This window comes from Chinchilla lanigera, unplaced genomic scaffold (assembly GCF_000276665.1).
Source record: "Chinchilla lanigera isolate Chin_1 unplaced genomic scaffold, ChiLan1.0 scaffold00069, whole genome shotgun sequence".
In the NCBI taxonomy this organism is placed as follows: domain Eukaryota; kingdom Metazoa; phylum Chordata; class Mammalia; order Rodentia; family Chinchillidae; genus Chinchilla; species Chinchilla lanigera.
Window position 1 is genome coordinate 2000127 of NW_004955470.1, and position 25539 is coordinate 2025665.

General features: G+C 40.6%; 1 protein-coding gene across 1 annotated transcript in view; it reads right to left on the bottom strand.

Annotated features, from left to right (window-relative positions):
• The window catches only part of Tmem87b (transmembrane protein 87B), a gene marked incomplete in the record, with an annotated part of 48700 nt that overhangs the window by 3399 nt on the left and 19762 nt on the right, over positions 1 to 25539 (bottom strand). Inside the window, 8 exon segments of the mRNA XM_013522751.1 lie at positions 1294 to 1346; positions 4038 to 4111; positions 10213 to 10286; positions 14906 to 15009; positions 16323 to 16381; positions 16463 to 16571; positions 21993 to 22064; positions 23484 to 23577. Coding sequence (XP_013378205.1) covers positions 1294 to 1346; positions 4038 to 4111; positions 10213 to 10286; positions 14906 to 15009; positions 16323 to 16381; positions 16463 to 16571; positions 21993 to 22064; positions 23484 to 23577 — 639 coding nt within the window.

The following is a 25539-nucleotide window of genomic DNA, read 5'->3' on the forward strand; positions in this document are numbered from 1 at the left end:
GAATATGTACACATACTTTCTGTTACAAGTAAACAGTATAACCGTGCATGGGTCATTTTAGTTCCTATTTTGCACAGACTTGATGTATGCATGAATTTTAGTTACACTTTAAATAATACCAGTCTCTCTACAAGACAGTTCAAGTTCCAGTTACTCAAAACCACAAAGAGATACTGCTTCATGGTCACTAAAACAGATAAAAAGTGGACAATAACAAGTGCTAGCAAGAATATACATAAATTAGAATCTCTACATATCACTGATAGAAATATAAAATAAAGTTGCTAGTCTGGAAGAGCTTAGCATTTCCTCAAAATGTTAAAACAGAGTTATTATATGATCACCAGGTATAGAGCCAAGACAGATAAAAATATATGCATGTGCATATGTGTGTGCACACACTCCCCTAGAATCATATTCATAGTAATGAAAATAAAGGGAAAATCTTAAAGTTAGTCAATCAATCAATCACATAAGTCAAAGCCCACATAACTTATGAGAGGATCAAAGAACTAAAGCAGACTTTTTTTCTGGAATTCTGAAAGTGAGAAGACATTTAAGTGATAATTTGAAGTCCTGAAAGTAAAACAAACGAGAATTTTATACCCAGCAAAAATATCTTTCAAAAACAGTGAAGGAAAGACCTTTTCTGACAAACCTGACAGGTTCATTTCCAGCAATTTTGCATGAGAAGAAACAGAAACTCTTCAGGCAAAAGGAATGTCAGACAGAAACTGTCTAAGTAGCAGCCAGATGGAAGCAGGGAAAGGAAAGAATATATTCTGACGGTCTTTAATGTGGAAACAGCTACCTGGAATTCTTGTCAAACAAGACAGAGAAAGAGGAATCAGAGTACTTCAAAGTTCCCAGAGGGGATTCCTACAAAATCTATTTTTTCTATGTTCATGTTGTTCTTCCAAAAGCTCCCCTAGACAAAACAAAGCAAAATAAAACAAAAAATTTCCCCACAATACATGGTATTATGGCTACATGTGTTTTAAAGTTTTATATATGTTTGAACTTTTCCATAATATAAAATTAAAACAAAACAATGATCCTGCTAGTATAAATCAGAAAAGGCTAGAGTCGGTTATAGGTCATCAGTATCAAAGCGGTCTACAGTGAAAAGGAAGGAGAAAGAGCCTAAGTCACCCCTTGGTTTTCAGTGTAGCTTCATCACCGATGAGGGGGCGGCCTACAAGAACGCAGAGGTGTGAGGTTTGAAAAGCACAGTGACAGAGTGAGTGCCACCCCTTAACAGCCTAAATTTAGATTTTAATAGAGGATATTTACACATCTGTGAATGAAGAGGGAATATTTTCTTCAACCCACTTCAAATCTTCATCCTGTGGAAATAAATATTTATATTTAGCAATTGTTTTATATCACTTGAAAGCAGAATTTTTTAGTAGAATGTATATAAAATTTACATATTTGAATTCAAATGTGTGACATTCTTCTACTTGCTACATACTCTATGTCTCATAGAAATTATGCCATGTTTTCATAAATGGGGAAACTAAACATAGATTTCAGAGTTTTGTACTCTCGGCTTTCAGTTGGCTGCGCAGCTACTATTCTTTTGTCCCAAAAACCCACAGTAGAAACATGGTGTTCACGCACAGCTGTTATTCTCTTGTCCTTAGAAGCTGTGCTAAACACACAGTTCACTTATAAGTTGAAACGTAACAAGAACAGTGATTTGTATTGATTTTTTTTTTTTTTTTGGTTTTGGTTTTTTTCCAGTACCGGGATCTCTGAAATTATTTTATTATGTCTCCTAACTTGTTCACCTTCTTATGAGTTTACGGCTTTTCAACAGAAAAGGACAATGGTACAAATACAGAGGATCCTTGAGTTATGACTGGCCTGACATATGAACAAGTGGGAGTATGATTGGAATCTCAGCTTTAACTTATGACCAAACTGTTGAGTTACTTCCTGAGTGCCAGCCGCCTGTGCCTCCAGATGGTCTCAGATACAGATCTAACCTTTAAAGAGTTCTGGAAGGAACATCGTAACATCGTTTCCTGTATGGGGTTAACTGAGAACTGCTGGGCCCATGTCTCTCTGAGGACACTGAGATCTGCCTGTAAGGAGAGGGACTTTGAAGGCTGGAGAGAAGCCCGCTCCTTCAATCGACCACTTGAGTTACAACCAGCCCTCGGGAACTAGTTGAGTTCGTAAGTCAAGGGTCTGCTGTACTCTAGCTTTCCCAAAGCCTATTTATTTGTATAAGTTGTTCTAATGCTCATATCCTTTTAGGAGATAAGAAAAGAATAGCAGGTCAGATGGGGTGTCTACATTCTTTTTTTCCTAACAGAAAGCTGTATACAGTTATTTCACTGAGAAAAGAAAAAAAAAGTATATTGAATATTGTGGTTTGAAGTATAATTAAAAATTTTTCTTTGTTGTTTACCTGGCTACATGGGATGCTCTCGTTCTAGTATTAATTACATTCTGCTGACTTATAGAGAGACACTACTAATATTAAGGAATTCCCAACCTCTAAGTTCCCAACTTCCGATCAATTAAGTGCTAACTGCAGTTAGAAAAATAGTTATTTTCTTGATATGTTTGCAAATATTGAGCTTTACAATAAACTGAGATATATCACTAAAATAAGAGGAAAATACCTAATAAATAACAAGAACAATAATAATGAATATTATTGCAGTGCTAGGGGTTAAACATAGAGCCTCATGCACAACAGAAAAACATTTTACCACTGGGCTACATCCCCAGCCCTAAAATGAAAATATAATACAGGATGAATATTCTTTATCCAAAATGTTTGTGGCCAGTATCAGCATATACATGATGAGATAGTTTAGAGATAGGACCCAAGTCTAAATATGAATTTCACTTCTGACTCATGTACACTTTATATACACCGCCTGAGTGATTTCATATAGTATTTGTAATAGTTTTATGGGGGTTTTTGGTACCAGAAATAGAACTCAGGACCTTCTACTTGCCAGGCAGGTGCTGCACCACTGAACTATATCCCCAACCCATTCATTTTTTATATAAAACAAGGGTTTATAGAGTGGACTTATCAGGTAAGTGGTGTCAGGTAAATGTACAGAAAGTTCAAATTTGGGAACATTTCTCATTTTTTGGATTAGGGATGCTCAATCTGTAGTTCTAAGACCAGATAAATACAATGATAGCAATATTTTGAAAAGTTTAGTTAAATTACCATGAAAGTATCGAAGAACACATTTTAAAGAATTACTACTAAAAACTGGAGAATTATTAAATCCAATACAGAACAATGCTTTTTTAATCATCTGTCCTGTTAGAACTTATATGCATATATAAGTTCTTTTTTTTTTTTTTCTTTCCAGTACCAGGAATCGAACTCATGACCTTGCACTTGCCAGGCAGGTGCTGTGCCACTAAGCTAAATCCCCAGCCCCATGCATACATAAGTTCTTATGTAATGTAATTAGTAGTCTATATAACTGGTAAGACAGCAGAGTATTTAGCTTCATGACAGGTATTTTCATTTGGCTTTACCTTCATAATCATTACTTTTATAAGTAAATGATATGCATAAAATATTTCAGAACTCATCTCTGGCCTATATTTTGCAATTTCATTCAAGCTTTCATTGTTTAAAAAAAATCTCTTAGGGTCTAGGGATATAGCTCAGTGGCACAAGCACCTGCCTGGCAACTGTGTGGTTGTGAGTTTGATTCCCGGTACCAAAAAAAAAAAAAAAATCTGTTGACTTTGGTAACTGTAAGGGTGACACATAAAATCTTTTCCCCAAAAGATAATGTTATTTAAAATGGCTGTAAAAATCACTTACTACGCTGAAACATTAACACAAACCTTTCCTCTCACAGAGCCTCTCAACCTTTACTGTGTGAATGAACCAACAGAATCTAGTTCGGAAGCAGACTCAGCTGTAGCAGGCACAGGGCAGTTCCATGACTTGGTCTCTAACAGGGGGTGCTCACACATGACACACACTATAGCTTTCGAAACTATTAAAGACTGAGGTTCTAGTAAATACATACTGTACTCACAAAATTATCAGAAGTAGCAGGTTTAGCTGTTCCATTGGAAACTGTTTTTGAGGCTCTTAGCTTTATTCCTTCAGCTGCAATGAAAAACAGAAATACTGAAGAATTTAAAATAATATTTTCCTTTATAACTTCACATTTAATAACCCATTAAGGAGAACAATTATGTTTTCCTAAAGAATAGTTAGTTGTAAAAACTTTGGGCAGGGTGCTAGTTTCAAAATGGAAATGTAGGAAGAAGGTATGGAAAGAGCTAATTGTTTTTTAAAAATGATCCACAACTTTACATATTTATGAGGCACCATGTGTATTTCACATAGGCAATGTGTTTATAATTAAATCAGGGTATTCAGGAATCCATCACTTTAAACATTCGGCACTCCTGTGTGCGGGGAACATTTAAAGTCCTATCTCCTGGCTATTCTGAGATATATAATGAACTGTTACAAACTAGTCACCTGACACGCTACAGAGCACTAGGACTTACTCCTTTGGTTTGACTGCTCGCCTTTGTCTGTTTCTGCTGTTTCCCTTTCCCAGCCTCTGACAATCACTATTCTATGATCCACATCTATGACATGAACTTCTTCAGTTTCCAGTATGAATGGGAACACATAATATTTGTCTTTCTGTGCCTGGCTTGTTTAACTTAATATGGCATTATCCTGGCTCAGATTTTGACAAGTGTTCATCAGAAGAACCAACCCAGCTTTACTGTAATTCCAAAAAAACAGGAATGTACACATTTCTGTAGATTCAACTCATTTTAAGCTTTAAGAATTTAAAAAAAATCTATAGGATTTACAGTATCAAATTTAAGAGTAACATGTTCCTGCCAGTTTGAACTACTGATGGTACATGCACGACTGGGTCTGAATGGTTTTAATCACTTTTATCAGTCTTTTTGCTAGTAAAATTAATAAAAAGCCACCTAAGCCAGGCGTGGTGGTGCACGCTTATAATCTCACCACTCAGGATCATTATGAGGCAGGAGGATCATTGTGAGTTTGAGACCAGCCTGGGCTACAAAGTGAGTTCAAGGCCAGCCTGAACTGCATAGCAAGACCCTTTCTCAAAAAGACAAAAAAAAATAAAAAAAAAAAAAAGCCACCTGACTGGATAGCCATACATGCACCACCAGTGGCTCAAGCTGCCCAGCAACAAGACACACAAATTAGGGCCCCATTCTCAATGTATTAAAAGGTATCTTTAAGTATTTTTTACTTCCCTGATGTATAAACTGTTGCAATGTGCTTATGGACTTAGGCAAGAAAAAAAATGCTGGCAGTGCCAGTGGAGCACCAAGGGCTTGGGCCGGGAACTAACCCACCCCATGTAGAACTCTGGCCCTTCCTATATAATCTTGGGGAAGAAATTAACTTTCCATGGTTCCACACTGGTAACTACAAAATGAGAATAATAGTAGCCTCTACCTCACAGAGTTACAAAGTTAGCACGTGAAGTGCCTGACACACAATCCATGCCCAGCAAGCATTCTTTTGTTATTCCAGTAATCCTCTAGGAGCAATTGGTACTATTAAGAAGGCATCAACAGTATAAATTGATATAATGAAACAGGCTGAGATTCCTTAATCTAAAAATATTTCTATGGGGCACTGGAAATCCCAATATTTCTTAGAGGGGCATATATTAATTTTTGTAAGTTTTGTAAAAAATTTAAGGCACATACTAAAGACACTTGACAAGCATATATACTTGTATAACTACCATTCCAATCAAGATATTTAACGTTTTCAGGGCTAGAATGTAGCTCAGAAGTAGGGTACTTACTTAGCATGGCATGAGGCCCTGGACAGCACAGAAAAACAAAACATTTCCAGCATCCCCAATACATTCTTTATGTTCCTATCCAATCAATCCTCATCCCACCAGAAGCAACCACTGCTGTGATTTAATCATTGTAGCTCATTTGGTCTGTGCTAGAACTTCATATATAGAACTATAATCTATAGAGTCTACCTTCTTTTAAATTGGGCTACTTTTCTGCAACATAAAGACATTTTAGATTAATTCATGTTATAGAAAGTTGGTTACTGTTGATCACTGAATAGAATTCCATTGTGTGGATAAGTCACAATTTCTTTATCCATTTCCCTAGTGATGGACATTTGTGTTATTTCCCTATTTAGACTATTAAGACTAAAGCTGCTGTTGTTGGGTGTGGTGGCAAAGGTCAGTAATCCTAGCTACTTGGGAGGCTGAAGCAGGAAGATCACAAAGTTTGAGACCAACCCAGACAGTGAGACTTGTCCATAAAATAAAATTATAAAAAAGGCTGGGCATACAGTTCAATGATAGAACACCACCTAGCATATGTGATGCCCTGGGCTCAATTCCCCTGGTATCACCTCTCTGCCAAAAAATCTGTTAATAAACACTACTGTCTTTTCTATGACATCAGGTTCAATCTAGTTCATTTCCTCTAGGTAAAAATTTGGAGTAGAATGGCTGGATTGTATGACAGACTTAAGTTTGGCTTTTTGGTTTTTTTTTAGACAAGGTTTTCCTATGAGGTTCAGGCTGGCCTCGAACTTAGAGTGATCCTCCTCCCCCAGCCTCTTGAATGCTGGGATTACGGGTGTGTGCCACCATGCCGAATCTAAATTTGGCTTTTTAAGAAACTCCTAGAGCTCTTACTACTTTCAGTTCTTAGTAACGCACGGGAGATTCGGCTGCAACATCACTCTAACAGCTTATGCCATTGGTCGTTAATTTTAACCACCCCAGGGTAGGTACTGAGCACCTCTATGGTCTGGAGTTTCCTGATGACCAGGTACGCCGAGCAACTTGTCATGTGTGTGCTGTCTATTTCTGTCTTTCGTGAATGTCTATTCAAGTCTTCTGCCCATTTGTTACACCTTATCTCAGCTGCCCAGGCTGATCCTCCTGCCTTAGCCTCTCACAGTGTTGGGATTACAGGCATGTATGACCACATCCAATGCTTGTCACTAATTCTTATGCTCTAAACGTAAGTCCTTTGCGAGATACATGTATTGAGAATATTTTATCCCACATTGTGGACTGCCTCTTTATTTCCTTCAAATTTTCCTGACGGGCATACATTTGAAATTTTTGTACCTTTGTCAAAAATCAACTGACCTCACGCGTGGTTTTATTTCTGCAGTTTTACTACATTTGATGTGTTTCTCTGTTTCAATACCATTTTAACACTGGCTTGATTGCTACCACTTAAAGTCACTTTCTTCCAAACAGTCTATATCCATTAATTTTATTTTATTGGGATATGATTTACACTCCATAAAATGAACCCTTTTAAAGGATACAACTGAGTGGATTTTAGGATATTCAGAGTTGTGCAATTTTCACTACCTTTCAGGAGATTTTCATGATCTCAGAAAGGCACTGTGCATCCATTAGCAGTCATCTCTTCCTCTAGTTCCTGCCGACCATGAACATATTTTCTGCCTCAGATTTCCCTATTCTGTACCAGCCCTACACATGGAATCACACAACCTATGGTCTCTGTGATTTGGTTCTTTCACTTGACATAACGTTTTTTAAGGTTCTCCTATGTGGTAGCTAATGAATGCTTGCACATTTCTAGGTCTTTCATTTTTCCATTTACATACATTTTAGAATCAGCTGAAACATTTGGTTTATGAGGGGGGTTGCTTTGTCTGAAGTACTGTGGATTGAACCAAGAGTCTTTGTACTGAGCTACATCTCCAGCCCTTTTTATTTTAAAATAGGGTCTCACTAAGTCACTAAGATGCCCAGGCTGGGCTTGAGCCTGCTGTTCTCCTGCCTCAGATGCCCAGAGTGCCAGGATTACGGGCACATGCCACCTGGCCCAGCTGTGTATTTTTAAATCAGTCAGAATTATGATTGAGGTTGCACTGCATCTGCATTTAACAATCCAGAGACTCCATTCATAGACCTGTTATACCTATTTACTTATTCTAAAATTTCTTTCTGCACTGTAGTTCTTATCATAGAGATTTCTGAACATGTTTTATTAAATTTATTCCTAAATATTGGCGATACCCTGTGGGGTTCTGTCTGACTTCCCAGTCAGTGCAGAGAGAGACAAACCCCAAAGGAGGTCAAAGACAGAAAGTATGGAATGGAAGAAGTAAACTTTTTATTTACAGACCACAAGGTTATGTGTATAGAAAATTCAACACATCTACCGAAAACTATAGAACTGCTAAGTGGCTGTAACAAAACTACAGAACATATCTCCAACACACAGATACTAGTTCTTTTTCTTATACAGTATATCTAGCTGAATACAATTTCATGTAAAATTTGTCTTCAAAAACAGTATTTAGGGGCTGGGGATTTAGCTAAGCGACACTGCACCTGCCTGGCAAGCATGACATCGTGAGTTCGATTCCTGGTACTGGAAAAAAAAATTAACCCCCCCCCAAAATAATAATAATATTTAGTAGTAAATAAAAAGTCTTCAAAAATATAAGGTCTTCAAAAGTAATATTTAGGAACAAATCTGTTATGCTCTTCAGAATATTGGCTATTCTTTTATCACTGGCATCTTAGGACTCTTACTTTGTATTTATCCAGCTCATGCATTAGCTAAGATTTGAACAACTGTATAATCTTTGGGGTTTCTCTCTCCATGGCTCTCTCTGTTCTTGATTTTACTCCTCCATTTCCAGGCGTTCTTACAGCCACAATCTCTACCTTTTCCCCACTGACATCTGCACCTGTAAGCCTGCACCTTCTTCCTGGAGCTCTGCACCAGGACATCAATGCCAGTGTACTCAGGATGAAAGCCTGCGCATGTGGAACTTAACGAAGGGTGCGCTTCGCTTCTGTCAACAAGCAAATGCCCTCCAGTTTCCCCCTACTTTCTGTTGCCCTCCACTACTGTCAGTTATGCTTTTTTCAATATTTTGTCTAGAGAGTATACTAGCTGCCAACCAGCAGGTCTATCCCACACAATTTTCTGGATCATTTCTTTAAGCCAGAACCTTAAATGTGCTGAATTTTAACTTACTAACTCTAAGTAAGTTTTCTACTTTTCTTTCTTAATAAGAGTCAGAAAAACATGAAAGAAATAGTTGTAGGTGACAGTTAAAGGACAAGAAGTAAAGCAACTGGGGAGACTGAAGACATGTTGATTATGCTCTGTCACAGTTTTTGCTGACTGGGTAGACTACAACTTTTTCACAGTATTTTAAACAATGACAGAACTAAAACAGATTATGAAAACTAATGTCAGTAGTAAGAGAAACCCAAGTAAGAGGAAAGTAAGATGGGCAGACAGAATCACCCCCCATGTCTGTGTTATACATTGATGTTGCCTTCATACATTTTTTTTTTTTTTTTTGTCTTTTTGAGACAGGGTCTCACTATGCAGTTCAGGCTGGCCTTGAGCTCACTTTGTAGCCCAGGCTGGTCTCGAACTCACAACGATCCTCCTGCCTCAGCCTCCCGAGTGCTGGGATTACAGGCGTGCACCACCACGCCTGGCCCCAACCTTCACACATTTTTAATTAGAATATCAGGGTAAAATTAACCAAGTGATTAGGCCAGGCATGGTGGCACATGCCTGTAATCCCAGCATTTGGGAGGCTGAGGCAGGAGGATTGTTGCAAGTTCAAGGCCAGCCTGGGCTACAAAGTGAGCTCAAAGCCAGCCTGAACTACATAGCGAGACTCTGTCTCAAAAAAACAGAAAAAAAAGATAAATTATCCAAGTGATTAAAATGTGATGTAGAAACAGAAAAAATGAAAATGCACTACAAGTGTAATTAGAAATGCTTTAAGCATGAACGGGAAATTGGAGCCATGTGTACTTTTAAAAGAGCAAGGGGAACAATTCAAAGAAATCCAGCAGTTATCATTAAGATGGATACAATTCAGGCACTGTGTACAACATATCCCAAACCCTTCTCAGGCACGTACTCTAACCCTGAAGAGTAAATGAGTAACAAAATCACAAATTGTATGAACAATCTCACAAATTTAATCAATGACTTTTCTTTTTGTTAGTATCTACTGTAATAAAGTAAATATACATAAAGTAGAGAAGTAGACTTTGTAAAATTTTGAGAATATTTCATAGAAAAAACACTTAAAATGATGTGTATGTCCTTAGGTCACAGGTAAAGGCATATATATTTCTCTGTCACAATACGTACAATGATCATTTAGAAAGAAAACGTATCACTCACTTAAATTTTCAGATGTGACCATGAATTCTTCAACTTCATCATCAGAATCATCTATTAAGGGCATGAAGGCGTATCTATATGAAAATAAGGAGCACTTTGGTGTATTTAAACTCAATTCAATTTTCATTTTATACCTAAAATAGTCACTGTATATATTCTGAAACAAACATTTCAAGTTTCTTATAAATTAAAAATTTAAGCTAGGCATGGTGGCGCACACCTGTAATCCCAGCACTTGGGAGGCTGAGGCAGGAGGATTGTTGTGAGTTCGAGACCAGCCTGGGCTACAAAGTGAGCTCAGGGTCAGCCTGAACTGCACAGCGAGACCCTGTCTCAAAAAGATTAAAAATAATAATAATTTAAAAATTAAATAAAAATAAATTAAAAATTTAATTATTTTGCTCTCAAATTAGCCAGAATATATTGTGAAACTATCAAACTGGAGCTCTCAAAATCTTTCTGGAAAGCAATTTCCCAACATACAACCTTTAGAGAAGGGAAATTTCGGTTGCACTTTCTCCAGGTCAGGTTTACCTCCCTGTCAAACACTTTTTAGCTTATTCTCTAATGAAAGAGAAGGTGCTAATCTGCTTGGTGAAAGAGAAAGCCCACTGGTAGAGCCACATCTACAGGGTGATCGCATCCTCCTTTCAAAAATCTATCAAAGTAAAAGTGCATTTGCTTCACATTACACTGTACGTGTGGAGTTTGTGAAGCTGCATTGTACTAACAAAAGTTTGCCAGGACAGATGTCCAATAACCTTCAGAAAGCATTATTGATAGCAGCAAAAATTCAGAAATAAAATGTTTAACAACTGGGGACAGCTTATATAAATTACTACACACATAACATGTCATATAGCTTTATAAAATAACATGGTAGGTCTACACATGATGATATGGAAAGATACATTTTAGACAGGAAGCAGAAGTATATGTACATTTATAGGTATGTGTGTATGTATACATTATTATTTGATACATATTTTTTCATTTTTTCCTAGAAGAAGCTTAACTTTTTTCCTTGAGGAAGGGGGTGAGGCAAGGGAAAGTAGAGATTCCCTTTAAGAGTCTCAAGTACAACACAAATCTGAAATGCAACTTTCTCCACTGGGCATGATGGTTCAGGCCAGTAATTCCAGCAAGAGGCAGGAGGATCACCATGAGCTCAAGGCCAGTCTGAGCTACACAGCAAGACCCTGTGTCAAAAAAAACTAACTATATAAATGAATGAAATACAAATTTCTGCACTTGGCATTTAAACTGTACCAATTTGGCCCCACCTTCCTCTAGCTTTATCTCCCTCCAATATTACTACAGATTGAGCATTCTAACCCAAAAATCTAAAGCTCTTTGAGTATCATGTCAGTGTCTAAAAAGTCTCAAATTCTGGGGTACTTTGGATTTCAGATTTTCAGACTAGGGCTAATCAACCAGTAAAGTCTATGCAAGTATCCCTAAATCTGAAGACTTCTGTTCCAAGCATTTCTTTCTGTTTTTTTGAGACAGGTTCTTGCCATATAATCCAGGCTGGGCTGGCCTTAAACTCTCTATGTGTCCCAGGGTGACACTGAACTCATAGCAATCCTCCTACCTCAGCCTCCCAAGTGTTGGGATAACAGGTGTGTCTCACCACACACAGCTGTCTCACATATTTTGGATAAGGGATATTTAATATGTGTTGTGGCCAAACCTTGTACCTCACCAGCTTCTAGAATATATTATAATATAGGCTACCATTAACTCAGAGAACACACATGCTTTCCTAGCTCAATCTTTTACTTATGTGTGTCCTATAACACAAATGCTGCCTCTGTGTAGAGTATTTCATGTCCCTCTTTCACCCCCAGACTGATTTCTACATCAATTTCACTGTCCTGCATTTGCTATGTTGTCTCCCTACTTGACTATACACAGCTTAAAGCATTTATAGAAAACACATTTCTATAAATGTGTTTTTGCCTGGCGTGGTGGTGCACACCTGTCATCCCAGCACCTAGGAGGCTGAGGCAGGAAGGATCGTCATGAGTTTGAGGCCAGTATGGCCTACACAATGAGTTCAAGGCCAGCTTTCACTACTGTCTCAAAAAAAAAAAAAAAGAAAAGAAAAGAAAAAAAGGCGGAACAACAAGCTTCTGGGAAGATGGCAGAGTGGTAAGCAGCAAAGAACCTCTCTGAGATTTGGTGTCCAGACACTGGAACATAGAGCAACACGAGGAAGAGGAGGGAAGTGCATCCCTGGAACCCAGGAAGGATCTGAAGTGAGAATTGGAGCCCGTGGGGAGAGTGAAGAGAGAGATTTCAATGAAAAAGAAGGAGGTGGTTGGCAGCGCTTTGTCCATGAGCCTGGACTCACTTTGTGGGAGGGGTGGCTCCAACCTGCAGGTACAGTGTGACTAGCAACCCCAATGGCCTCCACAGAGAAACGCACCAGAGGAACAGAACAGTGGATATAGCAGACTGTAGTGGCTGGTGAGTTGTATGGATTCAGAAGCCCTGCAGGAGAGGGGCCAACTGAGCCCAGAACTCAGAACAACTGATGGCTTCATCTAGCAGCTCCTGGTGTCGTGGTAAGGGAGATGAGTTCAAGTCTGCAGGAAGTCAGCTGACAGGGAACCAAGTTCAAGCCAGAGGGGGCACAAGGACTGCTATAGGTTGAATAGGTCTGGTTCCAGCCTCACAGCCTGACACCACCCTGAACTTCAGTGGAACTAAAGGTGTGGGCTCACTGGGATTATCCACTAGCCACTGTAAAGCTACAGCTGGCTTGCTCGGTTGAATCAACTCAGAACTGGGCTCTGCCTACCCTGTCTATCAGTGACAGAAGAGACACACTTTGAAGTGGGCTCTACACCCAAAGGCCAGCTACCCCTGGAAGACACCTCCAGGAGTAGTAATTCCCTAAGGGTTGTAAATATTAGCAATAAAGCTACCCGCCATAGGCAATTTATAAGCATCAACCCAGGAATTAAACTAAAAACAAAAAAACAGAAAATGATAAGACACAAACAAGGTGCAACCTTACACTTCCAGCTCACCAAAGTCAAGCCCAGGGGGCCATGAGGTGGAACAATCTGAAAGCCAGATACCTGGACTCTCTGACATGGTAACAGAAGAAGTAACAAAGCAAATGAATGAGATTCTAAAAAACATCAAATCAGAAGTAATTTCTCAAACAGCTACAGAGATGGTGACCATAATGAAAGACATGCTTAGTGACTCTACAGTAGATATAGATTAAAAAACAGATATTAGGAAAGTGATGGAAATCATGAACACCCAACATGGGAAAGAAATGGAATCCATGAAACAGATTCAAACATATCCAGAAGATTAAAAATTAAATTGAAAGTGCAGAATGAGCCAATGTGAGGATAGAATCTCAGATACAGAAAACAGGATTGCAGTTAGCAATCATGAAAAGAAAGAAGTCTTAAAAATAGCAAGGGATCAAGAGAAAACAATCCAGCAGCTGCTAGACAATGCAAAGAAGAACAATATAACATTGATTGGAGTCAATGAAAAAGCAGGAGATAGCACAAATGATATAAAAAACCTATTCACAGACATCATGGCAGAAAACTACCCAAGCAGGGAAAAAGAATTTGACATACAGTAAAGTGAGGCATATAGAACTCCAATTAGCCATGATAAACAAACAAATCTATACCAAGGTATAGAAGAACTCAAAAAAAATCAGATCCCTCAAATTCAAAGACCCAATCCAAAAATGGGCATCTGAAATGAATGCACTTCTTAGATAAAGAAGTAGAAATGGCAAATAAATATATGAAAAGATGTTGAATATCACTGGTCATTTAAGAGATACAAATCAAAACAATGCTGAGATTTCGTCTCATTCCAGAAAGAATGGCTATTATCAACAAATCAACCAACAACAAACGCTGGTGAGACTGTAAAGAAAAAGGAACCCTTCTCCACTGTTGGTGGAAGTGTAGACTGGTGCAACCACTGTGGAAATCAGTGTGGAGATTCCTCAAAAAAGTAGGACTAGAGGTCCCATTTGACCCATGTAGTCCCCTTCTTGGTATCTTCCTGAAAAAATTTAAAGCATCATACCACAGCAATATATGCACGCCTATGTTTATAGTGGCAGTTTATAATAGCTAAATCTTGGAAACAACCCAAATGTCTATCAATTGATGAGTGGATAAAGAAGATATGGTTCTTTTATACAATGAAGTACTACTCAGCCATAAAAATGAAAATCTTGAAACATCTGTAGGTGGATAGATGCACCCTGAGAACATACTCTTCCGTGAAATAATTCAGACACTCACGTGTACATACTGCATAGTTTCTCTGGTGGGAGGAACTAAAAGTGTAAATAACGACCAAGATATGTAATAGATATTGGGACATAGCAAGAAAATATTCAGATGGGAAGAGGAACTGAGGCAGCGGGGGCGGGGGCGGATGACAAAAGAAAGAAAAAAACGAAAACAAAGCTTTTGTAAATAGGGAGAAGAGGAGTTGAAGGGATGGCAGAGGAATGGGAGAAAAAAAATCAAGATATGTCATGTACAGGTACAAATTTCCTATGATGAATGTGATCATTATGTATACCTAAAATGTACCAATAAACTTAAATTTTTTAAAAAATTGTGTTTTTGACACTGTAGATAGCTGTCCACAAACACCTGCTAACTTAAAGTTTTCCTTTGTTAGGTACCTCTGATTATTTGCAGATGGTCTCCACAAAAACATTATTACAATAAGGATAAGTGAGAAAAGGAAGCTCCAAAATGCATCATCAACCCAGAGTTCCATCCAATCCTAAAATAAGGACAAATGAAACATGAAAAATAAGAAATTATTCTGATAAACATACAGCTTGCCCATTTAAACATGACAAGTGCGAATGACATCTCTCCCATCAAAAAGTCTCCCAAGTAGACAACTTCTTTTTTCTAAAAGAAATCTGTATTGTTTATAATGTTTCTAAATGGTTCTCTAATATTATAAACATCCCCTTCCGTAAAAGTTCAGAGTTAACAAAAAGATTTAGTAAACAAAATTCTAAAACATATACTTTGAACTTCAAGTAGAAAATAACTAAGGTGAGGAGAAAAAGAAATTCCAGAAGGTTCAACCTCTTCTCTTACTCGGTCATCCCCAAGGCAGCATGAGAGACTAGCTCCAAATCTCAGGAATGTTCTAAAAGGGGCCCTTCATAGTGGAAGTCTGAGAAGTATATTTTCTTCCAACTGGGAACCCAAAGTGAACACCTCCCAAAGTCCACACTGAGCATGCCAGCATAGAAAATGCCTGATTTAAGAGTTTTAGTCCCATTTAGATTCAAAACAAAACAACCAGGCTCAGGGTACACCTAAGTTGTACAGTGTGTGCTTAGCACATACTAGGCACGCCTTCAATATCCAGCACCCCAAGGGGAGAAAAAAACACAAAAAAGACACAAAACCACTCAATTTTATAGTACACAGGAACAAAAACCTTTTCTCTTACTTCATTTACCTACTTCTTTTTTGTGGTACTAAGGATTCAACCCATGGCCTCATATACATGAGGCAGGCGCTCTGCCACTGAGCTGCCTCCCTAGTCCCTTCCTGTTATTTTAAACTATACAGGAAGAGAATTCTTTTTCGAAGTAGACAGAAAATTGAGAAAAAGGCATGAGAGCAAAAGGAGACTTAAGAGGAAATTTTAAGATTCATTTAAAAAAGGAAGCCAGGTGTGGTGGCACACGCCTGTAATCCCAGCACTCGGGAGGCTGAGGCAGAATCACGAGTTCAAGGCCAGCCTGGGCTACACAATGAGCTCAAGGCCAGCCTGAACTGCACAGCGAGACCCTGCCTCAAAAAGACCAAAAAAAAAAAAAAAGAAAAAAAGGGAAAAATTTTGGCAATACTAGATAGAACAGTTCAAAGTAAAGGGAAAATCATTAAAATTATGTATGTTCACAAGTAAAAATTCTTCAAAATTTCGCAAAATAAAACAGTATACTTTGAAGATAACAATATGCAATGTATTAACTATGGTTACTCTCCTATTATCTGAAATTTTGTTTTTTTCTCTTTAAAATAAAATAAAAAATAAAACAGTATAATTAAAAATGAAGATTTACTTACTGATTGGCATTTTGCCATTCTAAATGTCTTCGTTGTCCATATCATAAACACTACAGAAGCTGAAAGACAAAAATGTCACCTTTGAAGGAATATGCAATACTGAAAAAATGTTTCATAATAAGAAAAAGTAAACAGCTTACCCAGTACAGCAAAGATGAGAGTATTTGTAAAGTGCCTATACAAGGAAAATTTCACTGTGTTTTTTCTTAGTCTTAGAGTCTTCATAGTTTGTGCCAAACTTATAAAAATGTAAAAAGAGTTAAGGAAAAACATTTTAAATAGTAATGAATAATTTTTTAAAACTATTTAAGAATCTCTACAACATTTTCAAGGTTAGTACTGCTAAATATAGCTCAACTGTGAAGCTAATACAACAGAAAATGTTAGTCAATAATGTATAATCATGATCCATTACACAGATTTTGCTTTATGATTTGCCATTGTCTGAAATATATGAGCAATCTTCAAGGACAAGACCTGTGATGTATCCTTCAAGGCCAAGCTCCAGGACACAGGCTAGAGCAGGGCACACACTCAGAGCAAATTCCCTGCAGGGTCAGATGCACTTTGTAGACCATGTTAGGATGTGTCCTTGACCTATGCCTTTGACCTATGCCTTTTTGACCTATGCCTTTCAGTTTCTTTCTTTCCTACTTTTCTGTCTAGTCTATTCTCTGAATGACCATAGCAGAGAAGTCAGGTCATCTATTATTTCCATTTTATAAATTAAAAAGCTGGACACTGGGCATGGTGGCACACGCCTGCAATCCTGGCCCTCTGGAGGCTGAGGCAGGAGGATCCTTGTGAGTTCGAGACCAGCCTGGGCTACAAAGTGAGCTAAAGGTCAGCCTGAACTGCATAGCAAGACCCTATCTCAAAAAGACTAAATAAATGAATAAATAAATAAATAAATAAATAAATAAAAAAGCAAGCAAGCTGGAATATGCCAAACAAGCCTGAGCTTAGGTAGGAACAGACTGTACTAGTGATTACTGCAATGGGGGAATACTAGGACTCTATAACCTCCAAGAGTCGCAATGGCTAGAAAGGAGCAGGCATGGGAGAAGGCAGTGGTGGTGTGACTCCCCAGTCAGGTCTCTCCTGGAGGTCTGCGGGTTCCTAGCAGGGGCCCATAAGAAGGGCTCGGTTCTGGGTCGGGCTGATTGAGGTCAAAGTTCAGGGCTCAGGGAAGGAGAAGGCTTGACATTTGCTCATCAGTATTTTGTCTAGATTGGCCAGTGGATATGTAAGGTTCAGCCACTCGTGCAGGAGGCAGAGAACGGGCATCTGGAAGGGCTGTGTCTGGCTGTCACAGGTCCTGGGCCATCTCAGAGCCTGATCTAAGTCCTGTAGGACAGTGCTTTTTCGGACTTGCCTTTCCCACAACAGAAACGGGGAGGGCCTTCTTAACCTTGGCTGCTCTCCAGGAGCGCAGGGCTCAGGTCATGGTGAATACTGCCAAGTGTGAATAAGCAGAGAGACCTTTCCACTGATTCCTCAGTAGTGAAGGGAGTCAAGTAAGATCACCTATAGTTTTCCTGTTTGTTTTTTGTTCTAGGTATCAGGGACTGAACCCATGGCCCTTACACTGAGCTAAGACGGTGAGGCTGGGGTTAAACCTGCAGTTCTCCTGCCTCAGCCTCCCAGAGTGCTGGGATTATATGTGTGCATCACTACGCCCAGCCCAGATCTCTGTTCTTAAATGCCAAGTTACCTTCTCTGGAGCAGACCAACAGGCTTTAGGCATTTGTGAACCAAACATTGGCAATAACAGAGCTGGGTCAAAGAACAGAAGTGGCAAGTATTATGTTGGTGCCTATTTTAAGTTCTAAATCCTTCATTAATCAAAAACTTCATTTTCACCCAAAATCTACTTTACAAGACTATTTTTTAATCTTTGTAAATGACCAAGTCGTAAAGGAGATCAATTTGTAAGGTAACATAAGCCAAACTGGGCTACTATTAGAACTTACAAAACTGCAAATATGCCTTATTCTTTAAACATATCAAGATTTTCAAAAACTCGTCTTTTTTTATTATTCAAAAATATTTTTTTTTTAAGTCAAGGAATATCAAAAACAAATTAGAAGCTCCCTAAGCCTTCACTTACCAAGACACTGTCACAGTTAGATAAAGTTAATCATTCCTCCCATCAGGGAAAGCAGTGACGAGAACAAACAGACTCCTCGTCCCGAGGGGCAGCCAGTGCACATGCTGCTGCGGTAGGAAAAGGATATCCACCAGCACAAGCCAGAGTCAAGGAGAGAGAGAGGGAGGCTGGCCAGAAGAACAAGATCAGAGTCATTCGCCTGCAGCAAAACGCAAAAAAATAACAAGCAGGAAGAAAAGGAGGTGGCACATTGAGAAAAGCTATGGCTTTTGCATTTTCCAGGCTATTTTTTTCCTGCTACTTTAGCGTTACAGAATTAACTAAACTGAATTCATCAAAAGCAAAGCAGGGTAGTTATCAAAGCAGTCAATTCTGTATGTATCTAGCTCTGCTTCTTTTGCTTGTCATTTGTAATCATTTAGGAAACCCACTGGTTTTTTTCCTTTGTATAGAGAAAACAGACTTTTCACCCTAGTAACAAAAATTACAGAAAACAATCTGAAGGCAAATTCCACAAATTAAGAGACCATCAGAAATGGATAATACATTTTGTTTTTCTCACCATGAAACACAAACCACGATAATTTTAATGTCTGGATTTCATAATGATTATTAAGCAAATTAAATCCTTCATCTTGGCTGGGGATATAGCTCAGCAGCATAGCAACTGCCTGGCAAGTGTGAGGTCATGAGTTCAATTCCCGGTACCAAAAAAAAAAAAAATCATCTCATTTTCCTGTCTCTCTCCACTGAGGTCTGACTCAGTATGTACTGGAATGTACCAAAGTCAGTGCTGTCGGTAAGAATGATAAATTGCCCTCATCCAGATGCAGAGGGAATTGGAAACTACGGAACTGTCTTCCTTTGGAATTTTCTCCCACGTTTCAGGTGAGTGTTTTTCCAATAAACTGCGTTATGGATGGTTAAGAACAAGAAATCTCTGAAACACTTATCTATAAATCACTAGGAGAAAAGACTGTACAATTTTTTTTTAATGCAAAGCCTACAGCTCAATTAACTGACTCCTTGCTTTGTTAAAAGCTCCAAGCACACACAATTTTAGAAAGGGGAAAATCCAAATGGAACAGTTATCTTAGGCTCATTTTCCAAGCACATGGCAAAGCTTTAAGACCTAGAGATACTAATGGTGATGGCCAACAGCTATGTTCATCTCCACTGCAACCTGCCACCCCGGTTCCCAATGCGCTGATCCTTTCTGTCCATTCCTCTCATGACAGGTGAGTATCCCCTACGGAGATGCTGGGGAGCCACCACCTTGCAGGCTGATCACTGCTTACATCCAGGGTTGAGGAATACACTTAGCAACTGCATTTCTTTAAGTGTCTTCTAATATGAGGAACATGAGAAACATGAAGATGCCGCTCTCTGAGAAGAGCAGATTTATTTGACTACAGTTTGGTTAGTAAATCTGGACCCTAAATTTACAGCTGTGCACAGAAACAGAGAGGAGTTTTAAAGAAGTTCAGTCAAAAATAACTTTTAAAATCAGGTGTTATTTCTTAGTGATGCTCCTCATACTTCGAGGGGGCACGGATATAAATCAGGAGGTCTTTAGCAGCCCCTTGTGGACAAAACTCCTTGTGTGGGGTGTACTGTGTGGAGGGAGGCTTGATAGCAGTCATTAGATTTAAGGCGTATTTCTAATCCCAGTGCTCAAACAATGTTAGCCAGGAGCAGTCATCAAAAGTTCACTGTCCCTTTAATGTGGAAGCATACTGAGAATTCACCAATGGGGAAGGACAGCATAGGTACACCGGGCTTAGGAAACAACCTGCAGGGTCCCGGCAGCCCTGAGCAGTGCTGTGTTTGCACACTGCGCACCTGCAGAGGGCAGACTTCCCTGCGGAGAAAGGAAACAGGCAAGTTCAAGCCTGCTGGCCTTCCAGGCAGACACACACATGAGAACATGCAGAGAAAGACAAGAAAGACAATAAAAGAAAATTTCATGTTAAGAGAGGCAAGTACCAAAGACAGCGGAAACAAAAAGAACACGGTAAAATTAGAAATCTCTCTGACAAGAAAGAGTTCCAGTGACAACACAGAAAATACTGTTATGGGTCATGCACAACCTGTGTTTTGCTCTAACCAACGCGTGTTTTCTCCAGAATTCTTCCCACTTCTATCAGTGCCACCATGGAGGAAAAACACAAGAATTCCCCACACTTGGCTTGAGTCACTGAGCCGGACAGGAGGACCCAGTTACCACTGCCTCCAAAGGTGCTCCTGCTGCAGTATCTCCAGCCACTGCCTTCACTGAGCCCACCCTGCGCTGCCTGCTCCGATCTTCGGAAGGGTGGGAGCTGGTGTGCGCGAGGCCGGGTCTGCAGCACCGGCCACTCTGGACCACATCGTCTCTGTCTTCCTGTGTGCTCCATGGCAGTTTGCTGGCTCTTCCACCACCCTTCGCCCTGGTGTTCCTCCCAGGCACTTCTTCCTCCCCACGAGGCACCACCCTAGCTCCTCTCCACTGATCTGCATGTTCTGGTTGGGTCCTCCACAGCTGCAGCCTCTCCCATCTGCACATGACCTCTGACCTGCATCTCCAGCTCTGACCCTCTCACAAGCCCAGGCTGTGATTTCTAAATCTTTTTTCACACTAATGCCCTGGGGAGCCCAAACCTGGTCCATTACAGCCCCTCCTCCAAGCTCCCCAGCCAGAGAACGGCAGAACTGCGCCCCAGCTATTCCAATAAGCCACGCCAGACCTCTCTGGAACACCTGTTTCTGGCAAGTCTGTCATCTGGATTTTTCCCCACTGTATTTCTGACCCTTCTCAACTCTTCTTTATACTTCGGCAAGTGACTCCTTACCCAACGTCCTGCCTTTAGTCTCTCCTTGACATCTTCTATGCCATGCTTGAGTTCTTTCTGCCACTGGCTCCATCATGGCACACACGCACGGCTTCCTTTCCTGTCTACATTCCACCTCAGGAGGAACTCAAACCCCACAAACACGCCATCCTGCCTTCCCCTTCCGGCCCTATAGGCTGAATCCTGCAGGAATGCAGACCCAAGATACTTGACCACTGCCGCCTGCATTTCCATGCTTCTAACTCTGCTTCCCTCAGTTCCTCCCACCCACCTTCTCCCCCATTCTCTTCCTAGTGAACCATTTGTTCTCTTGGCTCCACCTCTTAAGTCTTTCCTGACTTTTACGCCAGAATTAATTTCTCTCTTAGCTACCTCTATTCACATGACACCCCTCTAGAAAGGCAAATATTGCTGTACTATTGTTAGTTGAGTGACATATGTGTCTCTTCTATCAGGCTGTGAATTCTTTAAATGCAGAGACAATCTTTTTCATCCATGCCTTAACAGCAGCAGGTACTGAGTACGTAAGTATTTGCTGAACTTAAATAAAGATAGATAGATAGATATTCCTTATTTGGGGAGTTACTCTTTTTTCATCTTCAAATAAACTCCTACACTGAGGAAGCAATAATGCATAACTGTATTTCACCCTATCATTATTACAAGTTAAAAATAATATGATTTTAATGATGCAACAAACTTTTTTGGAAAGACAATATTAAAGGATATGAACCATACAAAAATGGAGTCAATAACTGCTAAAATAATGTCACCCAAAACAACACTTAAATGTTTAGAACCCTGAAAGACAAAAATAGGGGGGAAATCTGGTTGTAAAAGTTTCATTACAGTACGGCAATTATCACTTGATGAAGAAAAACAACTTAGCTCATTTTATCACTCTACAATGCCACATAAAAGATTGTATTCCTTAAGAGAATTGTGCCTAGCACATCAAAATTACCTGTTTTGGTAAAAGAAATGTTAACTTGTCACTGACTTATCAGATGATAGTGATACAAAAGTACTATGGGCGCCAAATAAAGAGCCTCATGTTCCCAGTCTCACTTAGGCTAACTGTTTAAACCTCTCCCCTCTCCACACCAGACCTACAGCCAGGACTACTGAGGTGGACTCCCGACCTCCCCATCCTTGCTGTGGAGGGACAGAGGAAAAAAGTACAGTAGTGGAGGGGAAGGTGTGGAAGGGCATAAACTGTAGATTAGACATTTACGCTGACCAGTAATATTAACGTCACTAAGATGCTGCCGAAGTAAAATTTTCTAGCAAATATAATGCATATATTTTATTTGTATGTGAGGTATTTATCTTTTCTAACAAAGGTTCATTTTCTACAAAATATATATATGCAAAGCTCTCCATGACTATGTAAAAATAAGTACAAGCAGACTGAAAGAAAAGGTGTGTGACAGAGAATGCAGACACATCAAAGACCACAGAAAGAGGGACAAAGTTTCAACGTTAACGAAGAAATATCTTGTTTTAAGCCAGGTCAAATATGTGAAGTAAACCTATGTGGCAAAACACAGACTAATCACTCTGTGCGCAATGACTTGATTTACACACTGAATCCAAACGACACTGCGAAACAGGTACAGTTCTTTGAATCAGGTGTAGCCCTCAACCAATAACTAAGAAAAACTCAAAGCTAGAAATCTAGGGGTCCTTACCGATATAAATAGGAATCCTCCCCTAGAGAGCGAAGTGCTGCTGCCCATAGGCCCACAGGCTTCTCTCCTGAACACAACCTTCGCCTGCGTCTCTCTCTCTCTCAGCAGGGGCTGCTGAGTCCTCACAGTACAGGTCCCCAGAGTCACAGCAAAACGAGCACTAGAAGCTGAGGCAGAGTAATGCCTCCATGCCTGAAGGCATGTAACTGTCTAGTGCGGTTAACCTTGCTCACCTGACACCAGGATTAAGAATGGTGTAAATGTGTACAGACTACATACCCACAAAAACCTATGTTTCTGTAACGGTAACTGAGCCTTTCTGGGACAGAGCTAATTCCTGGGAAGATACGAAGTGAGGCCTTCTCAAGCAATCATACTGTTTGGAGCAGTACTCTGCCTCGAAAACTCAACTTGGTCCTTTTTCTGAAATTTCTATGTTTAAGAATGTCCTCTCAGGAGACACAAAGCAAGATCACATTTCATAGGTACAAAAAAAAAGGGGTGGTAGTGAAATTACTGTGGTTTTTACCCCAATGACTCTCATCACGCCTTCAATGGCCGCAAAGATGAAGTAAAGCAGCCCCAGTCCAATCACCCGGTGCATGACCGTCCCCAGACGAGGCCTGGGGTGGAGAAAAGAAAAACGCAGGTAAGTAAAATGCACCGCACCCTTTCCAGTCCCAGGGAAGTCACTACCTAACCCAAACAGTCTGTTCTTGTCTCGGCAGCGCTTTGCCATAGGAGAGAGTGGATTTCCAGAAAGCACAGCAGGAACAGGCTGGGGAGCCACCCATCTCTTCCTCTAGCACCTGAAGCTGTGTGGGTGCCTATGGAGGTGATAAAGACGGCAAAGGATTTAGCTGCTGACGCTGAAGCTCTATGACAAACGAACAGGCACTACTTCCATAGAGGGGACAGATAGGATGGTGAAACCCAAGAAGGCAAGCGTCACTGGCAGAGATTACAACTTTATTCTCCCACAAACTGCTGTAAGTTAGGTCTTGTCTTAGGTGGTCCACTGATCTGATGACTCGGGCAGGGTAACAGCAGCATGTGAGGAGATGGAACTTCAATACCTCCCCTCTGACCACGGCCTCTGCCTCCCACAAGAGAGCTAACTGAAGTTAGTTTTGGTACTTCAAACTGAAAATTCTGAGTCCTCAGGAGCCTCAGGGTCAAGGACACAAAATAAGCAAAGCTCTAACTTCGCCTGAGTGGGCTGGGGGTTGGACAGACAATAGATACTAACCCTCATCAAATGGCATAATAAAAGGTTAAGGGGACAGACTGTCACACGGTGTGCACTGTTGGGAATCCTGAAGGACTGGCCTCTCGGAGGTGACAGCGAAGCAGAAATCCAAAGGAAGTGAGAAAAAAACTGTCTGGGATCAGAAGGAGCTCATGCGAACGACAGAGCCAGCAGGATGCATCGCCATGTCCACAGGAAGAGCAGCAGGAGACGAGGTCCCCTCAGGACAGCCTCATAAGTGCAGGGGGAAGGGAGTTTTATTAAGCAACAGGAGTAGCCAAGTACCAAGAGCAGAGTCCCACTTGAAAAGGACCATCTTGCCACTGCTGTACTGCAAGACTAGGAAGGGCGGAAGCAGGGAAACTGGAAACTAGGTAGGAGCCAACTCAGGTGGTCCTGGAGGGAGAAGATGGTGGTTCAGCCAGGCTGGCACCTGCGGATGGGATGGGAGGGCTCCTTCTGGGTGTGTTCTGAAGTTAGGGCCATGGAACTGGCTGAGAGGGCCCCACAGGTATTATTCAAAGGACAGGGTCTGAGGCCTGAGCATGGGGCACTCCAAGGCTGGGCCTCAGAAGATGAAGGAGGTCCAGCAAAGGAGATCCGGAAGGAGCACCCAGAAACAAGAGAGAAATGGGCCATGAACTCCTAGAACCAAGCACAGCCAGGCTCCATGACCAAAGCTTGTGGGAAGGCACCTGGGCTGAGGCTGGGCAGGGTCAAGGGAGGTTACAGCGAACACAACCAGGGCAGCCTCAGCGGAGCGAAACCTCTCCAGGGTATGTGCAAAAGAACGAGGGAGGTGAGGTGGCAAGCGCAGGCGACTCATTTGGAAAGGTATGCTACACACGGCGAAGGAAATGAAATACAAGCACAGGAAAGGGCACGTGGGGCTCAGGGAGGCCTTTGTTTTTAAAGATGGTAGGAATAACAGCAAGCTGAGAGCAACACACTGGCGAGGCAAATTTATGAAGCAAGAGAGAACTGAACTGACCACTGGGGCAGCTCCACGGACATGACAGGGCACAAGGGCAGGCGCGGCATATGCCTAGCGAGAGGAGGAAAGCACTGTGTGTGGCCCAGACACAAGCAAGTGGCAGGATCTGAGGACAGCACTGAGGAACTCCCTGCTGATGGCTTCTTCCTCAGAGAAAAAGGATCCCAGGTCAGTGCAGAGGGGTGGGGGTAGGGGCTGGGAGGTTTGAGGAGAAAGGGTAAAACCATACCCTGCAGAGAAGAAGAGGGGAAAAAAGACTGCTGAGAAAATCTAATAGAACTTCCAGCAGTACCATGGGTGCACGTGAAGCTCAGGGTCATGGACTGAACATGGCCCTGGGCA